Here is a 25,047-nt window from a genome sequence, read left to right on the forward strand (position 1 = left end):
GCATTAAAGTTTTCTATCTTTGGATGAAAGCCTATTGACTAGTCCTCTGCCAGAATCTCAGAAAGTAAAAAGGTTATGGTACATACGCTAATTTCCTCCCCGATTTTGACACAATCTTCTTCCGCATTCTCTCTACTTCTTAATCCATGCCCAAGTCTCCTTCGCAACAGCAACACTCGGGATATCAACAACGCGATAGAATACTTCTGAGACCAACGCAACCAATGGCAAGCATACAATAAAGCATACAAGGGTTGCGACCTCATGATTCGATCCCAAAGCATGGAGGCGCATATAGAGCTTGATGCCGGCGGTATATATCATTAGCGCTTGGACGAGGAAGATACCTGTAACATCGTCAGTCAATTTAGTTCACAGAAAAGAAATATAAAATCTCACTCAAACTCCTCCGGCCCAATTCTGTGAATACCTTCCATCTTAACACCTTCTGCAGCGCCGCGTGAGTTTCTACAAACAGCATGACTCCTAGGACGATTAGATAGTTGTCATCTCTAGCTTGCGGTTGATCGAGATCAACACTCTCATTCAAGCTCCCTGAGTTATACAGCCCGGTGTGTCCCTTCAGCTCCTGATTCCTATACTCCGGCCTCCATGCAATAAACAAGTACTGCATCAACACGCCCGCAGTCACCATCAGTCCGTATATCGGCCACATCTTGACCCTCAGCCGTCCTATCTTGAAACCATTCTGGGATTTTCTTTGGAAGTTCATGTTTTGCACAGCATCGGCAAGAAGTAACCCAGTCACCGAATACCAAGCCCAACTCTGGACCCACCACGCCGTCACTATGAAAACCAACAAAGCTTTCACACGCCAGGAATTCCGGGTATATGGAATGATGACCATGGTCATATAAATTGTGTAGCTCTGCTGAAAAAGCAACGAGACGGTCCAGAGTGTGCCCGAAGGAAAGGCCTGATTTGCCGCCTGGGAAGCATAGGATTTGGAGACCCAGAAAAGGTCGAAGAGGGAGTTGAAGTAGACGAGAAAGTTTCTGAACGTGGTTGGTGTGCTGGTGGAGATGTTGTTCGTCAGCTCAAGAAAGTCGGAAATGTACTTCGTAGAGGCTGTCGAGAACGCGGCCGCGGAGAGGGATAATGCGACGAATGTAGGGATCCATAGTCTAATGCCCCGACGGAAGATTGATGACGAGCATACGGTACGATTTGGATTTGCAAGGAATGGGAGAGCGAGTGTTCGTGCGGAAACTAAAATGAAGAAAGAGTAGATGAGAGAATTGTTCCAGAAAAGGACTGAAATTGTTTTGCGTAGGACGATTTGGTAGAGTGGGCCTGTTGTGTTCTTCGAATCAACGACCGCGGCGGGAAGGAATGTCTGGAAGAAAACGAAGAGAAAAGACTGGATGACAAGAAGGCCTCGCAGACCAAGGAGGTAATCTTGCGATGGAATAAACGAAGGTTGAGAAGGAAGAGTCTCCGAGAAATGAGTGAAAGGAAGCTGGAATTTCATGGTGTTGGTAATAATGCTGCTTGCGCTGCTGTTTGTCGACTCGCTAAGAGGAAGGGAAATCTCACATGGATAATGTCTAGGATAAAACAAAACTAAACATTGACGATGAATGTAAAGAACGAAACCTGGAACACGTGTTTCGCCAACTTTCCTACTCGCCCATCCCCAGCTGGGCATCTGTTCATCATCGATAGTTCACCGACGGGGAGCCGAGATCAACCCGTCCCCTGTTCACAAACACCCCCTTCTCGCCGACCACGACACCCATATGTCGCACGAAATGCAGCAGGCATCATATCTTAGTTGCGGTCCGAAATCTGCGTCGTCGAGATGTCGAAATATCGCGCCAAGCTGAACGTGCAGCGCATGGATAGTGGCGTCGTGCCTGCTGCAGCCGAATCGGGAGACGCCATTGCCGTACGCCACCTAGCTAAGATAATATTGGCGCATTCAGGCCACTCCCTGTTGGCTTGTTATCTTGGTGGGACGAAAATCTTCATTTTTCCTGTGATGTCTGTGTGCTTCGAACTTCATTTCAATATTTCTACAACTGAAACAGCCAAAAGGCTCTACCATAGGCTGAGATACGGACGCCTAAGGTTCCAAAAACGTGAGCTACCAATGTGGTTGGTCACGAGGTCATATATTCCCGAGAACAAGGGTCCAATTGAGCGTGCTGAATTCTACACTGAATCAGCAATCCCGCTTGTCCCTGCACAGCATCTATGCGAAGTTCAGGGGCTCATGCGCCAGTGCACGCGCGATTGTGAATCAGTGCGTGAAGGAATCCTTCCTCCCGTCTTTTAATATTTTCGGACCCTTTTACTGGCGAACCAGAATCGCGCGAGGATGCAACGTGGGTACCCCACGAATTTTAAATATTGAGGCGGAATGAGGCTCAGCTCCTGTCTATCATGATAGTAGATCAATAGGTTGAAGAGATATCGCCAGGCATGCTAAATTAGATGGGAAGGGAAGTTCCGAGAGCAGGAAATTGTGAAGCGGCTGAAATGATTCGGGTTCTCGCAGAACGATGTGAGATACAGTAGATACCGTGATAGGGATGGAAGTAAGATGAATCTGGGACACTTATATTCCAGCGCATCGGGAGTGGGAAGTATAGCCACAGCTGGTCCGAGCTGTGTGGCACAGTTTGAATAGACGAAGCGTAGGAGCAGTGGAAGTGAGCGTGCGTCTGTTGAACGTCGCGTGTCGACTCCCCGTTATACAGAATCAAACGTAGAGACACAGGCAGAAACAAAAATAGGTAAAAGAGATGTTCGAACATGCATTATATATATTAGAAGCGTTTTAAATTAAATTATTTGGGGGTGCCATTATGTGTACTGTCGTCTTGCAGAATATAATGCAAAATATATATCAGTGGAAGAAAACTGTAAAGGCCACAGGGTTATCGTGCCTCCAGACTGCAAGGAATCCATCAATTTCGTGCGGTCGGGTTCCATGAACTGTACCGAACCACCTGCCTAGCATGTCCATACAATCCGATGGTGGCTGATAGCACGAGATAAAGCGGGTACTGGATGGAGAAGACGATGATCATCCATCTCGACACGAACTCAGACTTTACTTGGTTCGTGATCCACAATGTCGCAATAAGGCAGATGATGCTAGGAACAAATTTTAGCGTGGTTCTAGAGCGTCGTGTAGTCGTACGAACCTTATGATGAAAAGCCACTGTGAAACCGGGTACTGAAAATAAACGAGCTTCCAAAGCTCTTCGCCAGAAGTGGGGAATTTGGTAATGACGAAGCTGAGGACAAGGCAGGTGTATTGTGTAACAAGATAGTAGCTAGCCTCGCGGATGAGAAGAAGAGAGAGCACTCCGAACCGAGCCGTAAAGTTGCGGTTGTAATTGGGATGAAGAGGATCGTTGGGTTTATTGTAGACCATTTTAACGTGCTTCATACTCGCTTGTGCCCACCCTTGCGCCCATCGTAGCCGTTGCTTCCAGAAAGCTGGAAATGTCGTTGGCGCGAGCTCATACGAGGTGACGTTCAAGTCATGGACTGCGTTTGATCCTCGGGAGAATGCGCGAAGTGCAGAGTCGATGTCCTCCGTGAGCATATCACCGTCCATCTTCAACTCCCGAAGTAGTGATGTTCTCCAGTATCCATTAGAGCCACAAAAAAGCCCGAAACCCCACATCTTGGCCCGGCCTGGGTGGGAGACAGCGTAAATCTTATCGAACTCAACCGCGATCATACTGGTCAAGAAGCTGTCCTCGGTGTTAAAAATCACGCATCTGCCTTGAACTATATCGATGTCTGGGTCGGCAGTGAATCGTTCCACAGCCCACCGAGGCCCATTAGGGTGTGGGTAGTGGTCACAATCGTAGATGGCGATGAGGTCTGAATCGGTCTCAAGAGAGAAGAAGTAGTTGAGATTATCCGCTTTAGATGTGGAGTTTGGGACTTTAATAACTCGTGCGTGGGCGTATTTGTCCATGAGTTGGTGCAATTCCGTCTCAAGTGGCTCAATCGACTTAGGAGTGTTGTATAGAATGGTGATTCGAATCTTGTCTCTTGGATAGTCGATCTGTTCTAGAGCATACAAGGCACGGTCCATAATGATATCCTTTTCGTTGGGGAGATAAGCCACGATGAGTAGATCGAGAACAAGAAGTTGGTCGTGTGGTGTTGGAAAAAGCCACCCCTTCTCTTCTGCTTGAGTGACAATCTTCCTTCCCTCACGACAAGGTGTGATGCTCATGAAGGCCTCCAGCACGGTCGCCCCAGCAATGTAGAAATTGGTGCACATATAGATGAACCAGAAGATGGCAATCAAGCCTTCGCTGCAGTACATGTAGAGACATGTAGAAAAGATAAAGTATGAGGCAACCAAGCTGAATGGCGTCCACTCTGAGATGAATGCTGATGCACTCTCAGTCATACTCCCTGGTAGGATACTCGTCCTTGCGGCTGGATTCTCATCCGATAAGTAGGGAGGTACTTCCCCAATATCGATGGTGAAATCCTTCGAGTCGTTCATGGTGATATAGCGAAAGGATGTCTTCAAAGCTTCTTGAAACGATGAATGCTTCAACGAATGGCGTGGTCAGTCAGAACGAATGATGACTGCCGGGGTTAAGTTTACAAGTGGAGCGAATTTAAAAGAGTGAAAAGAAAGTCATGGAAGGAGTCGAGCCTTAGAACATCAAAGATTCTTTCCTTCCGGACAAGAACGTCAGAGAATAAGAGAGCTATTTTACAAAATATCCTAGGACAACCCTATCTCCCCGAAGGAGACATCCGTGGATGCGTCATCATGCGCGCTTGTCTATTTATCGAGGTCAAGATCAAGAGCCGAAAATTGGCCTCGGTATTATTGGATTCCACTGGGCCTGATTCCCAGACCCTTGCATGTGCAGCCAGAACCTAGTGCGCCTCTCAGCCGAGAGGAATTCCTATTGCCCTTAGACGATTTCATGCAGGATCTACTTATTCTGCACGGCATTTACAGGCAGGCCTATCTTTGGAAAGACCGATTGAAAGATGATCAGCTATCTATATCCCTGGCTCGTGGTGCTGTGAAATGGCAAGGGCTGAACAATGGCTCCCAGGGTTAGAGGGCGGTTTCTCGAGCCTGTGTTGCATTCTGATTGAGAGACATGTGTTACGAGGTCGTGCGAAAAGGAGGCCACTCTACTTCACGGCTGAAAAAGTGGGTCCATGGTCTGTGCTCTCCGCAGTACCTGGCGCTAGGGAACTGTAAGCCACCATCCTTGGTCACATCCACGTCTTACTCTCCGACATCAACACCACGCCTGCATCCAACGAATGCCGTCCTCCCTTGTTATCACCTCATCTTCATTGCGTGGCGCTATGAAGGACGACGTGTGGGTCCCGCCGAGAGGGCTGCGGACGCCGCTGCACGACTGTGTGGCATGCCGCTCTGTGGACGCGCTTCCGTTGAGCTACCACACCCAGTCATTACTGTAATGCATGTATCTATACGCACTGGTATTCCAATGAGAATCTTCGGGCGGACGCTGCGGCTCCCCAATCCATGAAAGGCCATTCAATGCAGATCATCAAGCTATTGATTTAGGAGTGCGGCCATTGTCTACTACATCGTACCAGTTTCATCCACCTCTCTGGCTCACCACAGGGTTTGATATGCCTGCAAAAACATCGAAGGCCTGATAGTTGAGTATCGCTGCAACTCTCCATTCCAGCATTCCTCGCTCTTTAAGCACAATGGTTCTCATTTGGTCACTCGTTTTCATTATTGTGTCGTGTTCCCTCGTCTCCGCAGATATCCGCAACAGCGACAACAACAATTGCTCTTGTGGCTTCTATGATTCGGGTACCAAGAAACTCTTTACCGACTCCATAATTGTCTATTTTAATGAATCCACGAGCCTTCCGAAAGATTTCGAAGCTGAGGACTACGAGCACAAGTATGAGAAGAACTGGAATGCCATCTACCGTCAGGGTGCAGACCCCTCTAACCTGCACTTCAACGAGTCTGAATCTTTGCAACTGTTCGTCTCGCCGCCCACATCCGAACATCTAGTTAATGGAGCTGGTATTCGAACGGCAAGGCGTGACATTCAGTATGGCTCCTTCCGCACTCTCATAAAAGCGCCTAGTAACAGAGCTCGTGGGAGCGCTATGTCCATGATATGGCAGTACAACGATACTGAGATCACTGAGCTTAGCGTCATGAACACGGATGATCCTTCTAATGCATGGATTGGGACCTTTGTCAACAATGAATTCACCACTCGCGACCTTGGCATCAACTTCAGCACGGCGATTAACGAGAGTACTGCCAACCGAAACTACACGGTCCTTGCTGAGACCCTTGGCAACAGCAAGGTCAACCCGTGGAACTACACCGAGTATCGGATCGACTGGACGGAAGACTTCATTAATTTCTATATTGGGGGAAACCTTACGCGATCAGTCTTGCACAAGAAGAACCCACACATGCCATCTGTACCTTCGCCATTCTACTTCAAGCACTGGGCGACTGGAGACAAATACTCGATGGAGGGTCCACCAGCGCAGCGATCAGTTGCGAATATTGGATGGATTCGCATGTTCTTCAACTCCTCATCGATGACCGACAAAGGACGCGAGGAATTTGTGGCGCGCTGTACTCTTACTGAAGCATGCTCAATGGAGGATATTTCTCTCCGGGGCTCCACCCCGTATTCTGAGCCGGCAACCAAGAAGTGGAAGCAAAAAAGCAACAAAAGCGTTAAGAGAATGCCTGCTCTTTGGATATCAGTCATCTGCATTGGATTCTCTTCTCTTTTGCTGGTCCACGCGTTCATTCGTCGCGCACCATGGCGGAAGCAAGCTCCGTCAAACGGACATAGGCATGCGTCATCGGTAGCTCCCGCCGAGAGCACTGAACCTAATCCGTTTGAAACCCTAGAATACAGTGTCCCTTCAACTCGCAACAACTCGGTCCAAAACTCATCTGTGTCGTGCCGTCCATCTTCTGAGTATAGTCACGAATCCAAGAATAGCCTCACCATTGAAAGAGCCGAACCGAGTCCTGGGACTTCCGTTTATGGTTGCTCCACCCATGGCTACTGTTCTCGTTCCGGTTCGGTTCGATTTGACAGCCGTGGAACAACACCGCATGTCCTTTCTCCTTATTCAAGCAATTTTAATTTGACTACCGAGGAGTTTCCTTCGCCAACCACCCCACGAGTTGGAAAAGATCGGAAGACAATGTCGAGGCATGCCTCTGAGAAAACACTGCCAGTCATCCAAGTTCCAGGGCCGGACGACAAAATTCCTATGGAGACTGTAACGCAGTCTGCACTTCCTGCTCCTCGCATGACATCTCACCCACCTCCACCGCACCAACGTATCGACTACCTCGCAGGTCTTGTCGCTCTGTGCGCTATTCTCGTTACAGTCATGCATTTTGCCCTCACCTTCGTTCCTGCTATCATCATTCCTGGCGCACCACAACACTACGAATCTGAATACTGGGCCCGGAAGATTGTATCCCCCTTCGTTCTCAATCAAATGTGGCTAGGAGTCTTTTTCACGACCTCTGTTCGCTTTCTCGTTGCTGGGTACCTGAAGAGGGGGAATTTGCAGGACATTGCAAAAGGGGCTGTACGACGAACACCTCGTCTCATGATTCCTGTGACCGCCATGGCATTGCTGGAGTACTTTCTTGTTGACTGCGGTGCGACGACGTATCTTCGTTATATTCCTTCGGTTACTTGGTCTAATTGGCCTTACGTAACTCGTTTCCCCACTATTGGGCACTTCATCTCAGAGATCCTTGAGCTAGTCTACCTGATTCCTAACGCCGTTCCACAAATTACATTCAATTACTGCACGGGTGTGTTGTGGACAATCGCCGTCCAGCTTCAAGGCTCATGGCTCGTTCTCACAGGCGTCATCGTTGTCTACGAGATAAAAACACCCTGGAAGCGCATGGCCTACTACACATTCTGTATCATCAATCATTGGTATGCAGTATCCTGGGGCTCATATCTCTGGTTCGGGCTCCTTCTTGCTGATATCGACATCACCTACAAGTACAAAGACTGGCTCCACAAACGGCCTCTAGCATACTTCCCTTTCCTAACATTCTGCTGGCTCTGCGTTATCGCTGGCTTTGCCGCAAATATGATTCCAAACTGGTCAGACTTTAACTTCGTCATTTACGAAAACAACATCCATCCTGACGATTCCACGGGTGAGGCCATCTGGAACACAGAGAACGCGGGTTATCCAGCGTACTATGTGCCCCGATTCAACGGATTGCTGTTTGCAGTCGGTATGCAAGCTATTGTCGAGATCTCACCCGCGGTCCAAAGTGTCCTTTCTTTACGCTTTCTCCTTGTCCTTTTCCCGCATATTTTCACAATATACCTCCTGCACGGCCTTGTTTTCTGGTCTTGGGGGAGCTGGCTTATGATATTCCTTGCCGACCGGAATTTCACTTACGGTACCAACGTCACCATTGTCGGTATTACCTCCTACGTCTTACTCTTTCTTATTCTACCGATAGTCACACCGATTGTTGAAGCGTTGGGGAAAGACATCACGACTTTAGTGTGGATGTCGGCAGTGGAAAAGAGTCCACCTAGACGTAGAACCTTGTTTCCATTCCCAGATGACTTGTTTTCGCGGAGGGGAGGGGGCGATGTTGAAGCTGCGGGGATTGTGAGACAGAGCAGTGGAGGCAGCTCGTTGAGTGTGAAGGGAAAAGAGAAGGAGGGGGTGAGGGAGATTGGGGCGTTTGATTTCAAGTGAGTCAAAGGTGTATGGGGCGAGGAAGGTGTGTTGTCCACTTGCTTGTGTGTATTAGTATATTAGCAACATATAATAACAGGTTATTGGCAGAGAGGCATATTGATTAAGCTGTTTCATGCATTCCAGCAAGCATCTCATACCGTCAAGCCAGTTGCGTAATCCTCTCTCCCGGAGAGCCTATTCAATCCCCAACCAACCCCTCAGTATCCAAAGCACTGTACTCAATCTCTACCCTCAGGTCCTCTAGACCCTTACCTGTACCCCCAATCAGACTCCCCCAACCTCCTCTTCTTTCCCCCTTCTCAATACAACCCCCACCTCTACCATCCAACGCCCCCCTTTTCTGCGCCGTCGCTCCCGACGAGCGGCTGAGCGTGTAGGTAGACGCTCCAAAGAGAGAGAAATAGTGTGTGTGTGTGACGAGGCGTCGATAAACACGGGGTAGTGGAGCAGGGTGATTGATTAAGCGATACATATTCGCATTCGTGACCAACAGAGATTGTTTCTAGATCAGCGCCAGTTGAGTCGAGAGACAGTCTCGTTATTGTGTTGATATAACAAGCTCAGCGTCCTAGAGCGAAGGGGGAGTCTTTAGCATCCTTCCTGTGTAAATATACTGCCGCAATACCTTGCAGTCCTGGACAGCCCATGCAGAGTGGACGTTCCACCCGAAGATTTGGCTCTTGATGGCGAAGTCGTGGCCGAGGTTTAGTTATGAGGTGCTGGGTAGCAATACTGGCATTGGAGTAAACTTGTCCAAAATGCATGAAATCCAATGAATGGGAACTTGTCGCGGAATTGGTTGGCTTTTTGTGACACGATGGACTGGCCATTTCCCTTAGCTCTACGTACAGAAGATTTTCAATCAATTCCCGTCGTGCAATATTTCCGCGGGGTGGAAGAGTCATCAAGGCGGCTTGGAGTGGGCGGTCGCATGTTGGTTTCCGGGCCGAAAAACCGCACGGAGACGAAAATGTGGTATTATATGCGAAAAGTATAGTGGTTGTGAAGGGGGGGAGGGAAGTGCTTATGGGTGATGACAGTGAATGCGTGGAGTTTTGCAACGTCTTTGTGGAGTCGGCGATTATTCGAGATGGCATGCGGTTTAGTCAACAAGGTGTAGGCCTTCAATCCCCGCTGTTCAAATGACTCTTCACACAGCAAGAAGAAAAAACCAAATTTTCAAAGAAACTACCAACCCTACTAAAAAGTATGCCTCGTCCTCTCCCCCTTCCAAAACCCCATAACCTCGCCAGTCTCCCCAACCCACTCTCTCACCCCATTCACCATCGCCTTTGCCATCCCCGCATTCGTTCCACTCCTCTGCCTCTTTCTACCCGACCCCCCCAACATTCCAGACGACACTCCCGCTCCCACCCCAGCCGGCTCTTTCCCCGGGCTTATGAAACTGCTTCCTTCACCCGTCGCATACTCCGAGCCCATAGTCGGCAGTACATTCTCGCCCGCAGATAGAGAGACGAAGAGCGCGAATGGCACTAACCACACGCAGAGTCCGAAGTAGGATGCAATTTCCGTGAACGTCGGGATGGAGGGGTCACGGGCGTACGGGTATGAGGACCGGGATTGCGGGGGTGGGGCGGAGAAGTGGCGGAACCAGAGGTAGTGATTAGCGATGACGAGACCTACCCCAACTATTATTAGTATAGATAACCCGGATAGAATTAGGGGTGAGGCGCGTGTACCGCAAGATAGCAGAAACAGCGGATCCGTCAACTTCACGATTGGGAATCTGCGGAGGTTCTGCGCGTATATGCCGTGCGACACAATACTCAATGCGCTCAAGCCTGGCGGGAAGCCATCGAAGAGTAGGAAGAGCTGGAGCGCAATGATGCCGTATATAAGGCGCGTGAGGAGTTTCTTTGCGAGGACGGTGTGCTCTTCGACGAGCTCCGAGAGGTAGTATAGGCCGGAGGCTAGCGGCATATGTGGTCAGTATGAATTACGGTGAAGATGGTTGGATTGAGAGCACCTATGGCTAGTGTGAGGAAGGCAAAACCGAGGATAATGCCTATGTAACCGACAAGAGGTAGTATCCACATGTTGTGAAGTGTGATACAGAAGACTGGAGGAATGCGAAGGAGGACGTGTCGGAACGTCGAAGTGTCCTTGGTTCGGGGAAAGGTTGGGCCGGCCCCGCTGTGGGGTACCTATGTCTTGGCGACACTCTCCAAGTCTGTCTCCCTGAAAGCCTCAAGCCACTTAACTCCCTCATGCATCTTAAAATAGGACTGTTACACACCCTCGCCATCGCTTTCGTACATGTACCCCACCACCTGCTTATCCCCAACGCTTCACTCCCATCTACACCCCTTCCATAACCTCATCCCACAGCCACTTCAAATTCTGCCTACTAACTACCCTGTTTCCCTCCAAACACTCCACCAACCATAGCCCATCCCCCTTCCTCCAAAATACATGCACCCTTTCCCCATCCGGACAACTTATCGCCGCACTCTCCTCCCTCGGATCCAATCTCCCCCGGTCTTTACTCAAATCGCTCCAAAACCCCACTGTGCGTGTCCGTAGATCTGCTTTGTAGACTTCGTTTTTGCTGTTAAGGAAGAGGATGGAATGGGAGAGGGAAGGCGCTTCTGCCGCACAGCGGATTTTGTAGTTGAGTTTTGCGGGGAGGGATGTCCAGTTGGCTGTGGCTGTGGTGTGGGTCCCGAGGAAGAGTGGGTATGAGGATTCGGTGAAGCCGGTTACGAAGCCAAGGGCTAGGGTAGGGTTGTAGAAGATTGAGGAGAGACCGCGTTCATTCTGGTGGCAGATGTTAGCTATCATCTTCACTGACAGTTGGGGGGCATAGAAAGGGGTTCAAGCACTTACTGTAGGCATCTTACAGCTTACAAGCTTCTCATAGGTCATATTCATTTGGTTGAACGGCCACACGTAAGTTGTCACAGTATCGTCCTCGCTCGTGCGCTTGGCATCGTACCGTTGCGTCGACACAACGAGCGCCCGATTATCAGCTGAGAAATTCACAGCCTGAAACCGCACTTCTTGACAGGTCTGAAACCCATCTATTGACAGGATGCTAGTCCAGACTTGCAGTGCATCTCCGAACTCGTATAGATAGACTTTGGGGCCCAGACCAACTACAGCAAGTCTGTCATCCCGCGACACTGCTATGCTGAGGGGGTTCAGCTCCTCCGGGAGCGGTTGCAGTGGGGGTTGTGGGTGAGGAGGTTTGGTAGCCAACGAGGCGAGAAAATGTCTCTGAGATGATGTTAGAACTTTATTAGTGGCTGTGGATGATTTGATACCGGACCTGTCTATGCGACACAACAGCAACGCAACGCTGTTCACCACTCGCTACTAATTTGGCCGCAAGCCTCTCATCCGTCTTGTATGGGAGAGTAGTGGACAGACTTAGCCGTGAGCTACGCCGAGTCGCAGTCTCTATGTGAACGATGTGGTCCGCATTCTTGTCCCATAGCAGCAGGCATTTCCCTGATGCGGAGAATGCGAATGATAGAGAGGCAGGGAGAGTCGCGCCTCTATGGCTCCTAGGCGGGGTACTCGAAGAGCTTGGTATCAGCCACTTAAACCTGCTGAGAGATGATGCTACACTATTTCCTGAACGTCGCGAGGATGCGGTGCCCCGAGTTTGCGGTGGTCCTTCTGGAAATACAGGCTCTGGTAGGTCAGGACTCCGACTTCTAGGTGGCGGTGATCCGGCGAGCAGTGATAATCGTGATTCAGGAAACACGGGCGGAATGGGAGGGGAAGGAGAAGAAGAAGAAGAAGAAAAGGGCGAATATCTATTCCTAAGAAAGATCGTTGGCGCCTGGTTTTCAGATTCAAGTATCCTTCGCGCCCTGTGAAATATGCCCTGCTTTACTGGACATTTAGGACATACAGCTGAAGATTCTAATATGAATAGATTAGGCTATGTATCTCGTCAGTCAAAAGGTTCCACATAGCGATGTTGGGTTGACCTAGGGCAGCTGACATCGGCGAAGACGGAACATTGTTTCGCTTCAAATGGTAACGAATTGCCTTTGACAACATGAAGGCTCGGGCAATCTACTACGAACAATAGTGCTGATTCTTCTGCATCGACAGGAATAAGCCCCTCCGATTCAAGGCCTCGAATCTGTGAGGGGGACTTCTCGGTGGCTGGCTGGTAGAGGGGACAGGAGGTATGAGGTGCTGTAAATTGGCTCTTTGGTGACATAGATCTTCGAGGTAATCCACGGCGCAGGTTCTCGGCTCGATGGGGTCTTAGAGCGGGATCCATAGCATTAACAGCCAACGATATATTGAAGTGGCGAAACGTTGTTTCAGTAAGCTAGTTCAGGTTGCATAGGACAGCCCGGTCAACGGTTGGGAATGTGCTGGTAAAACTGTTGACCGCAGCTACCACGTAAGGGATGAAAACGGTCACATGCAGTGGTTGTGGCTGATGAATGACGGTTGATACGGCTCGAAGGGGATTGGTTGTGCTCAGAAAATATGCGTTCTCGGTGATAGGTCACACACAAGCTGATGCAAGGCAGATGTGTCACAGTATCGATGGTTTTCCGGAAAAGCACAATAGTCTCGAGCTGAACCGCCACATATTTGCTATTGAAAAAGCCATTCGGCTATTTTTTTCCATGCGCTCCAAGACTCGATCGCTTGCATCCTGCGCCTGAAATAGCCGCACTAACCATTTCCCACCAAGCTTGATCATTTCATCCAAACCCAGACCCACTGAAAGAAGCTACGAAAATTCGCGGTCGTGAAGAGATTATCAGGATCATTGAGCGCAATATGGCCCCGCCGTGGCAAGCTAGTAGCAATCTGAGGAGGTGGATTCTGCAATTCTCGCGACGCACGGCGCCGCCATTGCATCGGATTCCACCCGTTCAATTTAATTTGATAGCAGATTGATATAAAACAAAACAAAACAATCTGAGGCATGTTAGCTAAACTTGGGATCCAGCTAATCGAGGCAGCAAACTTACAGGAATATAACATGCAATGAAGTCTGCTGTCTTCATCGGTGAAATGAATGTACGCCATCCATTGAAGAGGATGAAAAGCGTACAGGCAGTGAAGGCATAACAGGCCCGCATCCATTGGCCGTGCGATTTGTAGGGATACTGAGGGCAGTTACGGTCGTAACGCTGCCGAGTAGATGGGTCGTCTTTGTCATCGATCGTTTCGTCGTCACCACTTGCAGCTTGCTTGATACTAGAATGCGTTTAGTTAGAAAACTGTGTTTGGCTTTGGGTATCAACACACATTTTATAAAACTCAAGAAAGGACCAGGCGATTATTCCATATACTGTCAGCATGGATATAACTACGCACCGTACCATACGCCCGAGAATCTATGTCTTCTGGTGAGCAGAAATAGAAGTTTCTGACACAGAATACGTACGAGTGCAGAATTGGTGTTGCTTCCAAGAAAGCCTAGCATCCCAAAGGCCCAGCTGAACAAGACTGCGCCAAGTGGAACACCATAATATGTCCTTTCGAGCCTCCTTCTGACCGCCTGAATCGGAGCCCAGTCGGGCCAAGCATCTTGGACGCTCGCCAGCGCGTGTAAAGTCCGCGAAGCATTGTAGATTCCATTTGCGCCAGCCGTAGAAGCCGAAAAAATAATGAACCCGTTGATAAAGTACGGCCAGACCCGCAGATGGTTCAAGACTGTAGAGATGACAAAGGCCGAGTTCTCTCCATAACCAAAGCTGATGACGTTTGTATCTTTGATTAGTGGGTGCGTGTATGGTACGTTGAGACCAACGGTAAACGTTGCGAGGGTATATAGAGTGATGATCCGCAGTGACATTTTCCTAGTGGCAAGCTTTACTGTCTCTTCAGACCGCAGATCTCGGTTCTCTGCAGCGGTGATGGCTACTGTCTCGAACCCAATCATTCCAAATAGACACGTTAGCATCGCTTCCCACATACCGCCCAGCTTTCCTGCGAATCCTTCCACTACATGTCCATTAGGTAGCGTAATGTTTTGCGATCCAGCAGAGTAAGGGGCCCTGTATGTCCAGAAATGGCCCCCTCGATCGACACGTTGCCATGAGTGCAGTATTGTGTTGAGTACGATCATAAGAACGATGAAGCTCAGTTTGATCACACCGAACGCATACTCGAGCTGTCCAAAATGCCGGACTGGGAGGAGGTTAATAAGCAACAAGATGCAGAGGAATATCATTACGATGACGGTCGGGGATATGTGCGGCATCCACTCAAGGGCTGCATCGGGGTATCCGTCGGCGATGAGCTGTTCCGGTGGGTATTTGAATTGGAAGATGTGTGTTATAGCGACTAGCTCAGCAGCTATCAGGACGATCCAAGAAAACCAGTTGGCTCATCAGAACAGCGGCCAGAAAAGTTAGGGGAAATTGCGTACCACGTAATCCACCCAGCAGCATACCCTAGAGATTCATCTAAGAACCTTCGAGGAAGCTCGAAGATGGGACCTTTAACAGGAAAGAGTGCTGTCATTTCTCCAAGACATGCAGCACTCGACCACATCACGGTGCCGGCAAGAAAGTAAGCCAAAGTTGCAAGGCCAGGTCCTGCGAGGAAAAGGGTACGCCCATTCTGCAGGAACAGCCCAATTCCAATACACTGAGAGAACGACATCATGTTGACATGACGTTCATTCAGGACCGGTCTAGACAGCGATTTGTTAATGTCACAATGACATATTGGTTGGATGGGTCATACTTAAGTTGATTCATTGCGAAACCCGTTCGTACTGGCTAGTAGTCTGACATACCAAGGCCGTAGATGAGATCGGCGTTAAGGAAGAGGAACTTTTCGAACAGTTGAAGAAGGTTGAAAGGAAGCAAAGGGTATGGACAAGTCTCGGGACAGGTAATGTTAGCGGGATAATCCTTAGGCGCACCAACAACGCTCCGCCTCTAAAGGGCGTTGCGGCAGGCTTTGCACGAGGTCAACGATTCGCTTCATGTTCGTCACTAGTATCTGCTGGCAATTCAGCCAGACTTCAGCCTTCGACCTTAACCACGGAAGATGCCATAAGAGGCTTGCAAATATCGAGCTACGACTCAGCAAAAGCAAGAGGGAACTATTGTCTCTGCTGTCTCTCACCGTCCAAGGTCGAAGCTACTGTTCGCTAGTAGGGATTAATATGGCTAGGAATTAGAATCCGGCTGGACTTAGTGTCGGGCACACTGTTGATGGATGAGGGTGTACTGTACGGTGGCTACGAAGGAAGAGAGGCAAAGCGCAGGCTCGCTCGCTAGATTGTGGTTTTTTAACGCGAGAGGCGTTAACGGATGCATCGCATGTGATCAAAGGATGGTCAGCGCGGTATAACGTTGTTAATTCGGAAAAAGCTTTCGCCGTTCCGACCGCAGCTCCAACATTGAAGAGGATTAGTAATTTGGTTCTCGAAATCTTGGCATTTTTCACTTCGATTCAACCGATAAAAACGTTTGTTTCACCGTTCAAATTCCCCTTCAACCACTCCTACTATCCAACCATCCCTCACACTCCTCAACCCTACCACCAAAATGTCCCGCCCCGAAAATACCCTTCCCCCCGACCTTTTCTACAACGACACCGAAGCCCTTAAATACACCACCTCATCCCGAATCCAAAAAATCCAATCCTCCATGACCCACCGCGCCCTCCAACTCCTCCAACTAAAATCCCCCTCCCTCCTCCTTGATATTGGCTGCGGCTCCGGACTCTCGGGCGAAATCCTTTCCGCCCCCTCCTCTGCCGGCACGCCCGGTGGCCCCCACATCTGGATCGGCTTGGACATCAGCAGCAGCATGCTCGGGATAGCATTAGAAAAGGAGGTGGAGGGGGATTTATTTCTGGCGGATGCGGGCCAGGGCGTTCCGTTCCGCGCAGGCACATTCGACGCCGCCATCTCAATCTCCGCAATCCAATGGCTCTGCAACGCCGAATCGTCCTCCGAGTCCGCCTCTGGCCGTCTCTCCCGCTTCTTCAACGGCCTGTACGCTAGTTTACGCCGCGGCGGACGGGCCGTGTGTCAGTTCTACCCCAAGAACGACACGCAGAAGACCATGGTGAGTTCGGCGGCGGTGCGCGCCGGTTTTGGCGCGGGGTTGCTGGAAGATGATCCGGGCACGAAGAATGCGAAAACATATCTCGTGCTGACGGTTGGCGGGGGGGAGTTGGATGGGGATATTACGGGGGTGGTGAGGGGGATGGAGGGCGTGGATGTTATGGATCAGCGGAGGAAGGTGAAGGGGAGGAAGAGAGGGGAGGAGATACAGGGGAGTAAGAAGTGGATTATTAGGAAGAAGGAGCAGATGGAGAGGAAGGGAAAGGTGGTGAAGGCGAATTCGAAGTATACGGGGAGGAAGAGGAGAATTGCTTTCTGATCCCCTTGCCTATCTTGGGATTCATGATTACGACGGTATGCATGCATAGCGAGGTGTTGATCCGGCGTTCATAAGGTATAGGAAGGTCCATTTATGCATGCTCTATACCACTAAAAGTACAGCTCTAACCACATCTAGCCGAAGTAGTTGTACAAACACAACCTATCAAACCATTGAAAGACCAAAGACCGCAACTTCCAAGTATTCAAAGCGCACCTAAGAAATTCATACCTTTTCCATCTGGTCTAAAATTGCCCTCGTAAATTCGTGAGTTGTGGAGCTACCACCCATGTCTCGAGTGCGGACCTTGCCGTCCGCGATGACCTTGTAGACGGATTGCGAAATTCGGTTGGCATGGTCATCCAGGCCAATGTGTCGCAGGAGCATGGCAGCGGAAAGGATCAATGCAGTAGGGTTGGCTTGATCCTTGCCCTTGATGTCTAGGCCGACGTGACGACATCCGGGTTCGAAAACGGCGACGTTGCGGCCCATGTTGCACCCAGGAACAATACCAGGTCCACCGACCAGACCAGCACCAATGTTAGAAAGGATACCGCCGTAAAGATTGGGCATGACCATGACGTCGAACTGCTGCGGTCTCGACACGCACTGCATGGAGGCGTTATCGACAATCATGTCATTGGTTTCCAGAGTTGGATATTCCTCGGCGACTTTCTTGAAGGTGTTGCGGAAGAGACCATCAGCGAGCTTCATAATGTTTGCCTTGTGAATGCAGGTAACCTTCTTCCTGGCATTGGCCAAAGCGAAAGCGAAGGCAAATTTGGCGATACGCTCTGACTTGGCGCGGGTGATGATCTTGAGGGACTCGACCACTCCACTCACAGACTGGTGTTCCAGGCCTGAGTATTCACCCTCAGTGTTTTCTCGGATAATGCAGAGGTCGATGTTCTTGTGGCGCGTCTCGTAGCCGGGGATATTCTTGATAAGAACGATGGAGGCATAGATGTCGAGTTCCTGGCGAAGGGCGACGTTGAAGGACTGGTGGCCGGAGCGCTCGACGGGGGTGTGCAAGATACCCTTCAGACCCAGCTTGTTGCGCTTGAGGGAGGCAATAGATTCGCGGAAGAGCTCCTCGGAGTGCTTGGACCCGGTCTCCATACCAGACACATCGACCTGCTCCCACTCGACCGGCACATTGTCGGCCTTAAAGATATCGCGGACGGAATTGGACACCTCGGCACCGATACCGTCACCTGCCGTGTGTTCAATACCAAGTCATAGCTGTAGGCGCTTATCGCTGCGTACCAGGAATCAGGGTAACGGTGTATTTGCCGCCGAACTTTGTGGGCTTGAAGATGTCCTGCTGGACCGTCGCCATTGCTGTAGACAAGTCAGAAACCCGGGCAGTCTGCCGCCGTATGGGGAGCTATAGAGGGGGGGGGGCGAGCATACACCGTGTGGCCATGGAAGGGCCAGTAGCCCATCGTGAGACAGGCCTGGCGCCCCGCAGGAGGGTCTAGACGATGTCGACGCGTTAGCTCATGGACTGCCCTCGTTGGAGGCTCAATTGGGAGCGCAAAGATAGGGCCTTACCTGCGCCGTCTTCTGGGAGCTCATCGACAGCATGGTGGTGGTGAGCGGCAGAGCGGACGTGTCGGTTGTGAGGGATTTGAGGCAGAGAAAACAAGTTAGCAGCTGAGGTCGTTGCCGAAAAAGCAAAGCCGGTCCTTGGCACCATGACGGCACGGCACCATGCCAATCTGGTCATTCTCCGAAGCTTATTCCACCTTGCGTCGCGAACCTACCTCAATTTCTGGAGCAAAAAATTTTCTGCCAAATTGCACTCACTTTCTCAATCGTCTGTATTGCTGCTATGTGTCCACTCGACTTCGAGAGTGTCTTTCCTGGAGTTCTGCTTGATTCGTACGCACGCATCTTGCCTTCTTCTCCCCGTGAATTCCGTTGACGTCTTGCTTGCCAGCCTGTTGATCGCTTTTGTGGCATTCGCAAATTCCATCAGACCAAAGCCAAACTGACGGGTGTGCTTGATGGATTTAGTAAGGAGCTCGATAGTACCTATAGTCGAAAAGCCTCTATCCCCTCGGCCCTCCTTTCTATCTTCTCCCGGTCGCTTTCTATTTCATTTTTATCTTCAACTGTTAAATGATCTTTTTAGCTGTCCAGAAAGATGCAAGTCAAACAATTTTCAATGACATCATTCAACTGTCTTTACCTCTTTTGATGCCAAAGTTCCAGCCATCTCTTGGCATCGTAGTCTTTTCTTGTACAGATACCACCCAATAGCAAAATATGCCTCTTCTAGAACCTGCCGCTACCCGGGAATTCGTAAGAGTGCTTCCCATCTGGTATTTGGGTCTGCGATACCTCTCCATTGGAGTTGGAGTAACCCCAGGTCACGGCAGTTGTCGATCGTGGGGTAATGCGGAATTAGCCCCGCCCGGTGTACACCTATATCAAGGCCTCCTACATTCCTCATTGTCGACCTCATCTTCTTTCATGCCGTTATGGAGCTGCCAACTGTTGGTTATATCGGTCTAGGCAACGCCGGATACCCCATGGCAGCTTGCCTTGGCAAGAAGGGATATCGACTTGTCGTTCGTGACGCGGATCTAGCCCGAGGCATCAAATTTGTTGAAGAGTATCCGAAGTGCAGGGTGGCTAGCTCGGCAGCAGCGGACTTCAAAGACTGCGACGTGGTTATCACGATGTTGCCGAATGGGAAAGTGGTCAAAGATGTGTTGCTAGGAGATCATGGCATTGCTCACCATTTGAAACCAGGCACGGTTTCCCTTTCCCTTCTGCAGGAATATAGCCGCTCAGTAATTGCTAGGCTCTGTTGTCATCGATACCAGCTCGTCATCACCTTTCGATACCCGTGAACTTGGAGCAGAGCTTAGCAAGTTTTCGGTGGATCTCGTCGATTCCCCAATCACTCAGGAGAAACTCCACGCGATTGATACCGGAGGTGCAACATTGATGGTCGGATCCGACTCACCGAAAGCCCTCGAGAAGGTATTACCAATTCTCAAGAACATGAGCTCACATGTCTTCCCGATGGGTGGTCTGGGAGCTGGACACACAATGAAGACATTGAACAATTACGTCAGCGTCGGTAGTATAATAGCATTATGCGATGCTCTAGTACGATATCCCGAATTAACCAACCTCTACCCCCAATCCCTCATCTAACACACTTAGGTCACCGGCCAAAAGCTCGGCCTCGACCCCCAAACTATGATCGACGTCATGAATGTAGGAACAGGCATCAACTTCTCTACCGCGAACTCAATGAAAAATCTCAAATCTTACGACTCGGGCTACCAACTCGAGCTTCTGGTTAAGGATGTTAAGATTGCGAAAGAGGTGATTGAGAGGTCGGGTTTTCATTCTGATCTGCCGCAACTGGCTTTGGAATATTTGGAAGAGTCTATGGAAGTTGTGGATAAGGGTGCTTGCCATTCTGAGTGTTTGAAAGGGTGGGAGAAGAGAGCTGGGGTGGAGATTAAGAAAACAGAGAGGGAAGATGGACGAGGCATGAATGGGAAGTGAAGGAGCAATCACTGTCAATGGTCGCATGTAGTTCCTCGGCTATATGGCCCCGAATGAAATAATTTCAAGTACATCGAATTCCCACCATTGGGTAACCGAGTGCTGCGAGCGTACCCACGTGAATGCGCATTTTCGTGTTTACCTGCTTGGCGGGGGGTCCTTCCCAAGCCATGACCCTCAAGCACCACAAAATTTCAAACACCACAACATTCATGACCATGGAGGAACCTGAACTGACTCCCGAAGAACGCCTCTCACTCAAACTCGACAGCGTCGCCTGCGCAGGTTGGCCCGCTCTGCCCCACCGTCCCGAACACCCCGCTGACGGCTAGGTCTCGCAGCCGCCGAATCCTTCATCGACGCTTACTACGAAACCCTTAAGACGAATCGCAACGGCATCGGGGCCTTCTACTGTCCAAGGGCTGTCGCACCCGATGGCGTCGCTACCCCATCGATTGTCTGGAATGGCGAAACCTATGAAGACGGCGACGCGCTGCAGCATTTCTTTCAAGGTGTAACGTACACGCATTTCCAAATCGAGGACCTAGACGCGAATACTCTCAACCCGACGTTTCTGCCGGCGAACGATATCCAGGGGGGGTCTTGCAACGCTAGTAACGATCTAGAGAGGAGGATGTCATTTATAGTCGTGGTAACAGGGTCGGTTCGGCTGGAGGAACAATTGAAGGGTCCGTTGCGAGAGTTTGCGGAGAGCTTTGTGCTGGTGCCGAATCCCGCAAAACTCGCTTTGTCGCCGGGACAGACAAGCAAGCATATACCGTTTGAGGGAGGATGGGACAAGCAGTGGTTGATACAGACTCAGAACTTCACCTTCACAGAGTGGGCGCAGGATGAGCTGGGCGACTTTGTGAGAGACGCGCCGACGCAGCCGGTATCGGGGAAGGCTGGAGGTGGAGGGAAGCCGGTGTTCGGGCGCAACAGGGGCCCGTTCAACGCCTTTGCTGCTGCTGGTCTGTTGGGGAAGGGGAAGGGGAAAGCACTTGCGTGATCATGTGCCGCTGAGGATCGAGAAACAAGGATTGGCTAAGTGGCCACAAGTTTGGGTGATATTAGGTACGTCGAGGTTGGATTGGATATACGTTTGTCCAGTAAGTGGTGTGCGTCGTTGATTTCGACTCTATCTAACAAAACCTAAGTTGTGTTGTTGACGCTTTTAATGTTTGGTTCGTGAAATTGGTCAACTTCTACGGGCGGAAACTAATCAAATGAGCCCTTCGATATTTGCTCCGCTACTTTAAATAACTGAAGACCTAGGCGTACTTCACTTCTTAGTGTCGCTCGCCATTGTCTCTTTTACACCGCCTACCTACTGTTCACAAAACGGCGGAGATGCTTCCTGGCTGGCTAGATCAAACTTTCTACCTATTTTCACCTCATGGACTATCTCACTATTTGCGCTCACTTCATTGTCTGCCTTTTCTGGCCTCTTCCTGACCATCACCCCTTTCGCTGAGTCCTCACTGCAGCTCCTACGCTTGCGGTGGTTGCCTTGGCGACATTAACCTTGATCATTCCAAGCAAGGCCCATATTATTGATATTGAGGGTGGACGCATTGCCACACTCACTTTTTAGACCCTTCCTTCTGAGACACCACAAATTTTCTCCGACACCCTCGGCGGTTCTCTGCACCACCAGGATACAAGTTTACACATACATCTCTGATATGAGGTGCTCTGTAACGATTCTTAAAGTAGTTGACTATTTTAGCAGTTCTTTCCCCAGACGTCACCTAATATGAAGGTCCATGAGAAGGGCTCAGATCGGAAGGCGGAGGTTGAATTCTGGGTCCTCGGCGGCGTCTCGCCATGTGACGAGTATGGCGAACACATCGCAGGTGATGGCGCTATCTGCTGCTTCGTACCGGTCGAAGCCAACCAGAGGATCAAGTTGTACACACACTTTGCCGGCACAGTGAGTCTGAAAGGTCAGAAGTTCCACACTATTGTTAACTCTATTGTAGACTATGAAACTGCAGCACGACGTCTTGGTCGATGGAATTCTTCGCCAAACCAAGATCGACAAGTCAACTTCCGTCAAGAAGAAGAACTATCATTCTGATATCACCAAATTCCGCTTCCAGTACGACAAGGAGGTTAAAGAGACTGAAATTATGGCCACTAAGATTGATTCTAACGTCAATCTAGTGGAGGGTGAGGAGGAGATTTTCGGCATGATCGAAGTGCGAATCTCGGTCTTGCGCCGATTCGGACAGGAATACTCCCTCCGTGACATCGCCTTGTACCCGGATGATCCAGAAGATGGTCATGAGGAGACCGAGGAGGCTGGATATACCAAGATTGCTCCCCAGTTCCGCATCACGCATGATAAGAACGTTCCTTTCATGAATCGCCGCAGCGCGAGAGAGAAGTTTAAGCAGTGCAAAGATCAGCGCCCTGGAAAGGAGCCCTGGGCCGTGTTTCGATACTACTATAGGACGCTTCGTACGTTTTTAACCTGATCTGGACGGCTGTTTTGCTAACAAGAGTTCATAGAGTCAATCCTCGACGCTAATCTCCACGTCAGCACCTCTGAGGAGACCAATGTCAAAGGCGAGACTCGGGCACTCGACATTGAAGAGGTTCCTCTGCTGAAGATTGGAGACACACCCGGTAAGTCTGAAGCCGAAAATGATGGTAGATCGACCCGTCAGTCTACGCCGGGCAACAACTGGCCAGACACTCCCGCCAAAGGTGCAAATGCTAAGCTAGGTCGCCCAGTAAGTGAAAAGAAGTCCCCACTCCTTCACTTCCCAGTCTCTGCTTTCGCTGCTGTCTTTCGCCACCAACCCCATGCCACTGGGAAATATAAGCACCGCCTACCTCAACTCTCTTCTAGCTAACTTCTCAACTCCCTAGCCCATGATGAGACCTTCACATAGAGTGCCAGCCAAGCCTTCTAATTCCGTACTGTCTTCAAGTGAGGAGTGGGTATTGAAGGAAATTTCGACTCCTGACCTAGCTGTCGAACCGGTAGAGACGACCGAGCAGGATCAAGCGCACCAGCCAGATCTATTACCCGGATCCCCTCACTCAGACTCGACTCAATCTACAGCGCCAATGGCTCCCCCAATGGGTCAATTAGTAAATCACCCTAGCGTGGACATCTACGGCGACATTAATGGCACTATGGGTGGCGACGAGTCTATCGAGATTTCCGCTGGTAAGGATACTAGTGGCAAGGGGGAGAAGACTACAGGAGCGAAACGGGCTTCTAGCAAGCAATCTGATTTCCAGATTGAAGAACTGGCCGATAATAAAGGTGAACAGGTCGGCGCCACTTCTGTTATTGATCCGAAGCCGGGCTTGAAGGCAGGTGATGGGATTCAGGACGAGGGTAAGGATAAGGATAAGGATAAGCATGACGGTGAGGTATGTGGCTGGGGCATGGAAGTCTTGACGTCCGTTTATGAGCCTCCCTCGCAGAAAGCCGCTACCACCGAGACAGCGAACAAGTCGAATTGCGCCTCTGCCAATGACCTTGCCGAGATTGATTCCACGGATGACAACTTCGTTATGCAAAACAGTAATGGGACTAAGGTCATCAATAACGCCGACATAAATTCTACCGAGTATACAACCACCGTCAAGCCAGCTCATCCATCATCCCCCCTCAAAAGGAGAATTCTCAAGCGTCCAACTCCTGTCAACCCCACCCCTTCCACCGCCACTCCCACCCTCCAGTCAACCAAACGCAACACCTCTGCCGAAATCTCGCCCTCAACCTCCCCAACCCTCAAACGCGCAAAACTCTTGTCAACCTCCTACCGCACTCCCGCACCACGAATCAACGCCTCTCCCGTCCTGTCGAGAAATATCCCCCCAGAAACCGCCTCCCTGGAGCGGCAACTCGCCGAAGCTCGGAAGGCGCGCGACAAGGCGAAATCCGATCGGAAGAAACTGGCGGAGAAGCAGGCGTTGGTGGAGCAGAAGCTAGGACCGTATCAACAGCAGCTTCAGCTGGAGCTGGAACAGGTGAGGAAGGAGATGGAGGAGGAGGAGAGGGGGAAGGTGGAGGATGAGAGGAGGTTGAGGGAGAGTTTGGGGACGCTGAGGGAGTTTGAGATGGGAAGGTTCTAAGGATGGGACGGGGATGGGGCGTAAAGCAGGAGTGGGTGGTGGAGTATGGGGAGCGACGTTACACGACTTCTCACGACTCTAGCTCTATCTCGACAATCGATGGGAAAGTGGGACTGTGGAAGTGTAGCAGTATTCTCGACTCGGTTTTCATCAAACATGCATGCATAGCCACCGGCCGTGGAACGATTGCACTAGCACAAGCTGAGCACTCTAACCTAGAGCCCCTGGAATTCCCTTCCTTATCTTTCCATGGCAGGCGGACATGGTTCGGTTCAGTGTTTCTATGACCCAGAAGGTCATTGACCCCCTTGGC

The 25,047-nt window shown here is 50.3% G+C and overlaps 12 protein-coding genes across 12 annotated transcripts; 6 read left to right on the forward strand and 6 right to left on the reverse strand.

The window, feature by feature from the left end:
- Window positions 1-132: 132 nt before the first annotated feature.
- Window positions 133-1,492, reverse strand: BDR25DRAFT_384401 (uncharacterized protein; the record flags this gene model as incomplete). Its single annotated transcript, XM_033697871.1, has 2 exons — window positions 133-347; window positions 400-1,492. 2 exons carry the CDS (start codon window positions 1,490-1,492, stop codon window positions 133-135), a joined length of 1,308 nt encoding a protein of 435 aa, XP_033551810.1.
- Window positions 1,493-1,822: 330 nt separating this feature from the next.
- BDR25DRAFT_351461 (uncharacterized protein) lies at window positions 1,823-2,377 on the forward strand (the record flags this gene model as incomplete). The annotated part of the gene is made up of 2 exons (XM_033694854.1): window positions 1,823-2,266; window positions 2,330-2,377. The coding sequence occupies 2 exons, from the start codon at window positions 1,823-1,825 to the stop codon at window positions 2,375-2,377; spliced, it is 492 nt and encodes a 163-aa protein (XP_033551811.1).
- A 546-nt stretch (window positions 2,378-2,923) lies between these two features.
- On the reverse strand, window positions 2,924-4,504 carry BDR25DRAFT_384402 (N-acetylglucosaminyltransferas-like protein; the record flags this gene model as incomplete). Its single annotated transcript, XM_033697872.1, has 2 exons — window positions 2,924-3,123; window positions 3,174-4,504. The coding sequence occupies 2 exons, from the start codon at window positions 4,502-4,504 to the stop codon at window positions 2,934-2,936; spliced, it is 1,521 nt and encodes a 506-aa protein (XP_033551812.1). The 3' UTR covers window positions 2,924-2,933.
- A 543-nt stretch (window positions 4,505-5,047) lies between these two features.
- Window positions 5,048-8,751, forward strand: BDR25DRAFT_332220 (uncharacterized protein; the record flags this gene model as incomplete). Its single annotated transcript, XM_033692727.1, has 2 exons — window positions 5,048-5,223; window positions 5,784-8,751. 2 exons carry the CDS (start codon window positions 5,048-5,050, stop codon window positions 8,749-8,751), a joined length of 3,144 nt encoding a protein of 1,047 aa, XP_033551813.1.
- A 181-nt stretch (window positions 8,752-8,932) lies between these two features.
- Window positions 8,933-9,851, reverse strand: BDR25DRAFT_351464 (uncharacterized protein; the record flags this gene model as incomplete). The annotated part of the gene is made up of 3 exons (XM_033694855.1): window positions 8,933-9,105; window positions 9,173-9,313; window positions 9,380-9,851. 3 exons carry the CDS (start codon window positions 9,849-9,851, stop codon window positions 8,933-8,935), a joined length of 786 nt encoding a protein of 261 aa, XP_033551814.1.
- A 103-nt stretch (window positions 9,852-9,954) lies between these two features.
- On the reverse strand, window positions 9,955-10,831 carry BDR25DRAFT_280605 (DUF396-domain-containing protein; the record flags this gene model as incomplete). Its single annotated transcript, XM_033687825.1, has 3 exons — window positions 10,742-10,831; window positions 10,455-10,685; window positions 9,955-10,394 (listed from the first exon to the last, which is right to left on the reverse strand). Exons 1-3 carry the CDS (start codon window positions 10,809-10,811, stop codon window positions 9,955-9,957), a joined length of 741 nt encoding a protein of 246 aa, XP_033551815.1. The 5' UTR covers window positions 10,812-10,831.
- Window positions 10,832-13,402: 2,571 nt separating this feature from the next.
- BDR25DRAFT_280608 (uncharacterized protein) lies at window positions 13,403-15,369 on the reverse strand (the record flags this gene model as incomplete). Its single annotated transcript, XM_033687826.1, has 5 exons — window positions 13,403-13,671; window positions 13,725-13,953; window positions 14,005-14,093; window positions 14,144-15,057; window positions 15,099-15,369. 5 exons carry the CDS (start codon window positions 15,367-15,369, stop codon window positions 13,447-13,449), a joined length of 1,728 nt encoding a protein of 575 aa, XP_033551816.1. The 3' UTR covers window positions 13,403-13,446.
- Window positions 15,370-16,182: 813 nt separating this feature from the next.
- Window positions 16,183-17,105, forward strand: BDR25DRAFT_280609 (williams Beuren syndrome chromosome region 22 protein-like protein; the record flags this gene model as incomplete). Its single annotated transcript, XM_033687827.1, has 1 exon — window positions 16,183-17,105. The coding sequence occupies exon 1, from the start codon at window positions 16,263-16,265 to the stop codon at window positions 17,103-17,105; it is 843 nt and encodes a 280-aa protein (XP_033551817.1). The 5' UTR covers window positions 16,183-16,262.
- A 70-nt stretch (window positions 17,106-17,175) lies between these two features.
- On the reverse strand, window positions 17,176-18,703 carry BDR25DRAFT_301516 (isocitrate dehydrogenase subunit 1 mitochondrial precursor). The gene is made up of 4 exons (XM_033689596.1): window positions 18,660-18,703; window positions 18,519-18,582; window positions 18,372-18,446; window positions 17,176-18,319 (listed from the first exon to the last, which is right to left on the reverse strand). Exons 1-4 carry the CDS (start codon window positions 18,690-18,692, stop codon window positions 17,331-17,333), a joined length of 1,161 nt encoding a protein of 386 aa, XP_033551818.1. The 5' UTR covers window positions 18,693-18,703; the 3' UTR covers window positions 17,176-17,330.
- Window positions 18,704-19,435: 732 nt separating this feature from the next.
- Window positions 19,436-20,638, forward strand: BDR25DRAFT_113324 (2-hydroxy-3-oxopropionate reductase; the record flags this gene model as incomplete). Its single annotated transcript, XM_033683611.1, has 3 exons — window positions 19,436-19,865; window positions 19,918-20,228; window positions 20,286-20,638. Exons 1-3 carry the CDS (start codon window positions 19,592-19,594, stop codon window positions 20,634-20,636), a joined length of 936 nt encoding a protein of 311 aa, XP_033551819.1. The 5' UTR covers window positions 19,436-19,591.
- A 189-nt stretch (window positions 20,639-20,827) lies between these two features.
- BDR25DRAFT_301519 (uncharacterized protein) lies at window positions 20,828-22,019 on the forward strand. Its single transcript, XM_033689597.1, has 3 exons — window positions 20,828-20,921; window positions 20,978-21,745; window positions 21,803-22,019. Exons 1-2 carry the CDS (start codon window positions 20,849-20,851, stop codon window positions 21,643-21,645), a joined length of 741 nt encoding a protein of 246 aa, XP_033551820.1. The 5' UTR covers window positions 20,828-20,848; the 3' UTR covers window positions 21,646-21,745; window positions 21,803-22,019.
- Window positions 22,020-22,392: 373 nt separating this feature from the next.
- BDR25DRAFT_340611 (uncharacterized protein) lies at window positions 22,393-24,734 on the forward strand (the record flags this gene model as incomplete). The annotated part of the gene is made up of 4 exons (XM_033693522.1): window positions 22,393-22,569; window positions 22,619-23,099; window positions 23,151-23,374; window positions 23,514-24,734. The coding sequence occupies 4 exons, from the start codon at window positions 22,393-22,395 to the stop codon at window positions 24,732-24,734; spliced, it is 2,103 nt and encodes a 700-aa protein (XP_033551821.1).
- Window positions 24,735-25,047: the final 313 nt, after the last annotated feature.

The sequence above is a fragment of the Lindgomyces ingoldianus genome (assembly GCF_010093535.1).
Source record: "Lindgomyces ingoldianus strain ATCC 200398 unplaced genomic scaffold BDR25scaffold_6, whole genome shotgun sequence".
In the NCBI taxonomy this organism is placed as follows: domain Eukaryota; kingdom Fungi; phylum Ascomycota; class Dothideomycetes; order Pleosporales; family Lindgomycetaceae; genus Lindgomyces; species Lindgomyces ingoldianus.

What these genes read in the sequence shown, in the direction of transcription:
- BDR25DRAFT_301516 (XM_033689596.1), bottom strand. Translation starts at nt 18,692, where the DNA reads ATGCTGTCGATGAGCTCCCAGAAGACGGCGCAG. An exon ending in CCCTTCCATGGCCACACGGT is followed by an intron (nt 18,447 to 18,518) that starts GTATGCTCGCCC and finishes ACTTGTCTACAG; the next exon opens with CAATGGCGACGGTCCAGCAG. An exon ending in CACCGTTACCCTGATTCCTG is followed by an intron (nt 18,320 to 18,371) that starts GTACGCAGCGAT and finishes AACACACGGCAG; the next exon opens with GTGACGGTATCGGTGCCGAG.
- BDR25DRAFT_301519 (XM_033689597.1), top strand. Translation starts at nt 20,849, where the DNA reads ATGACCATGGAGGAACCTGAACTGACTCCCGAAGAACGCCTCTCACTC. An exon ending in CGACAGCGTCGCCTGCGCAG is followed by an intron (nt 20,922 to 20,977) that starts GTTGGCCCGCTC and finishes TAGGTCTCGCAG; the next exon opens with CCGCCGAATCCTTCATCGAC.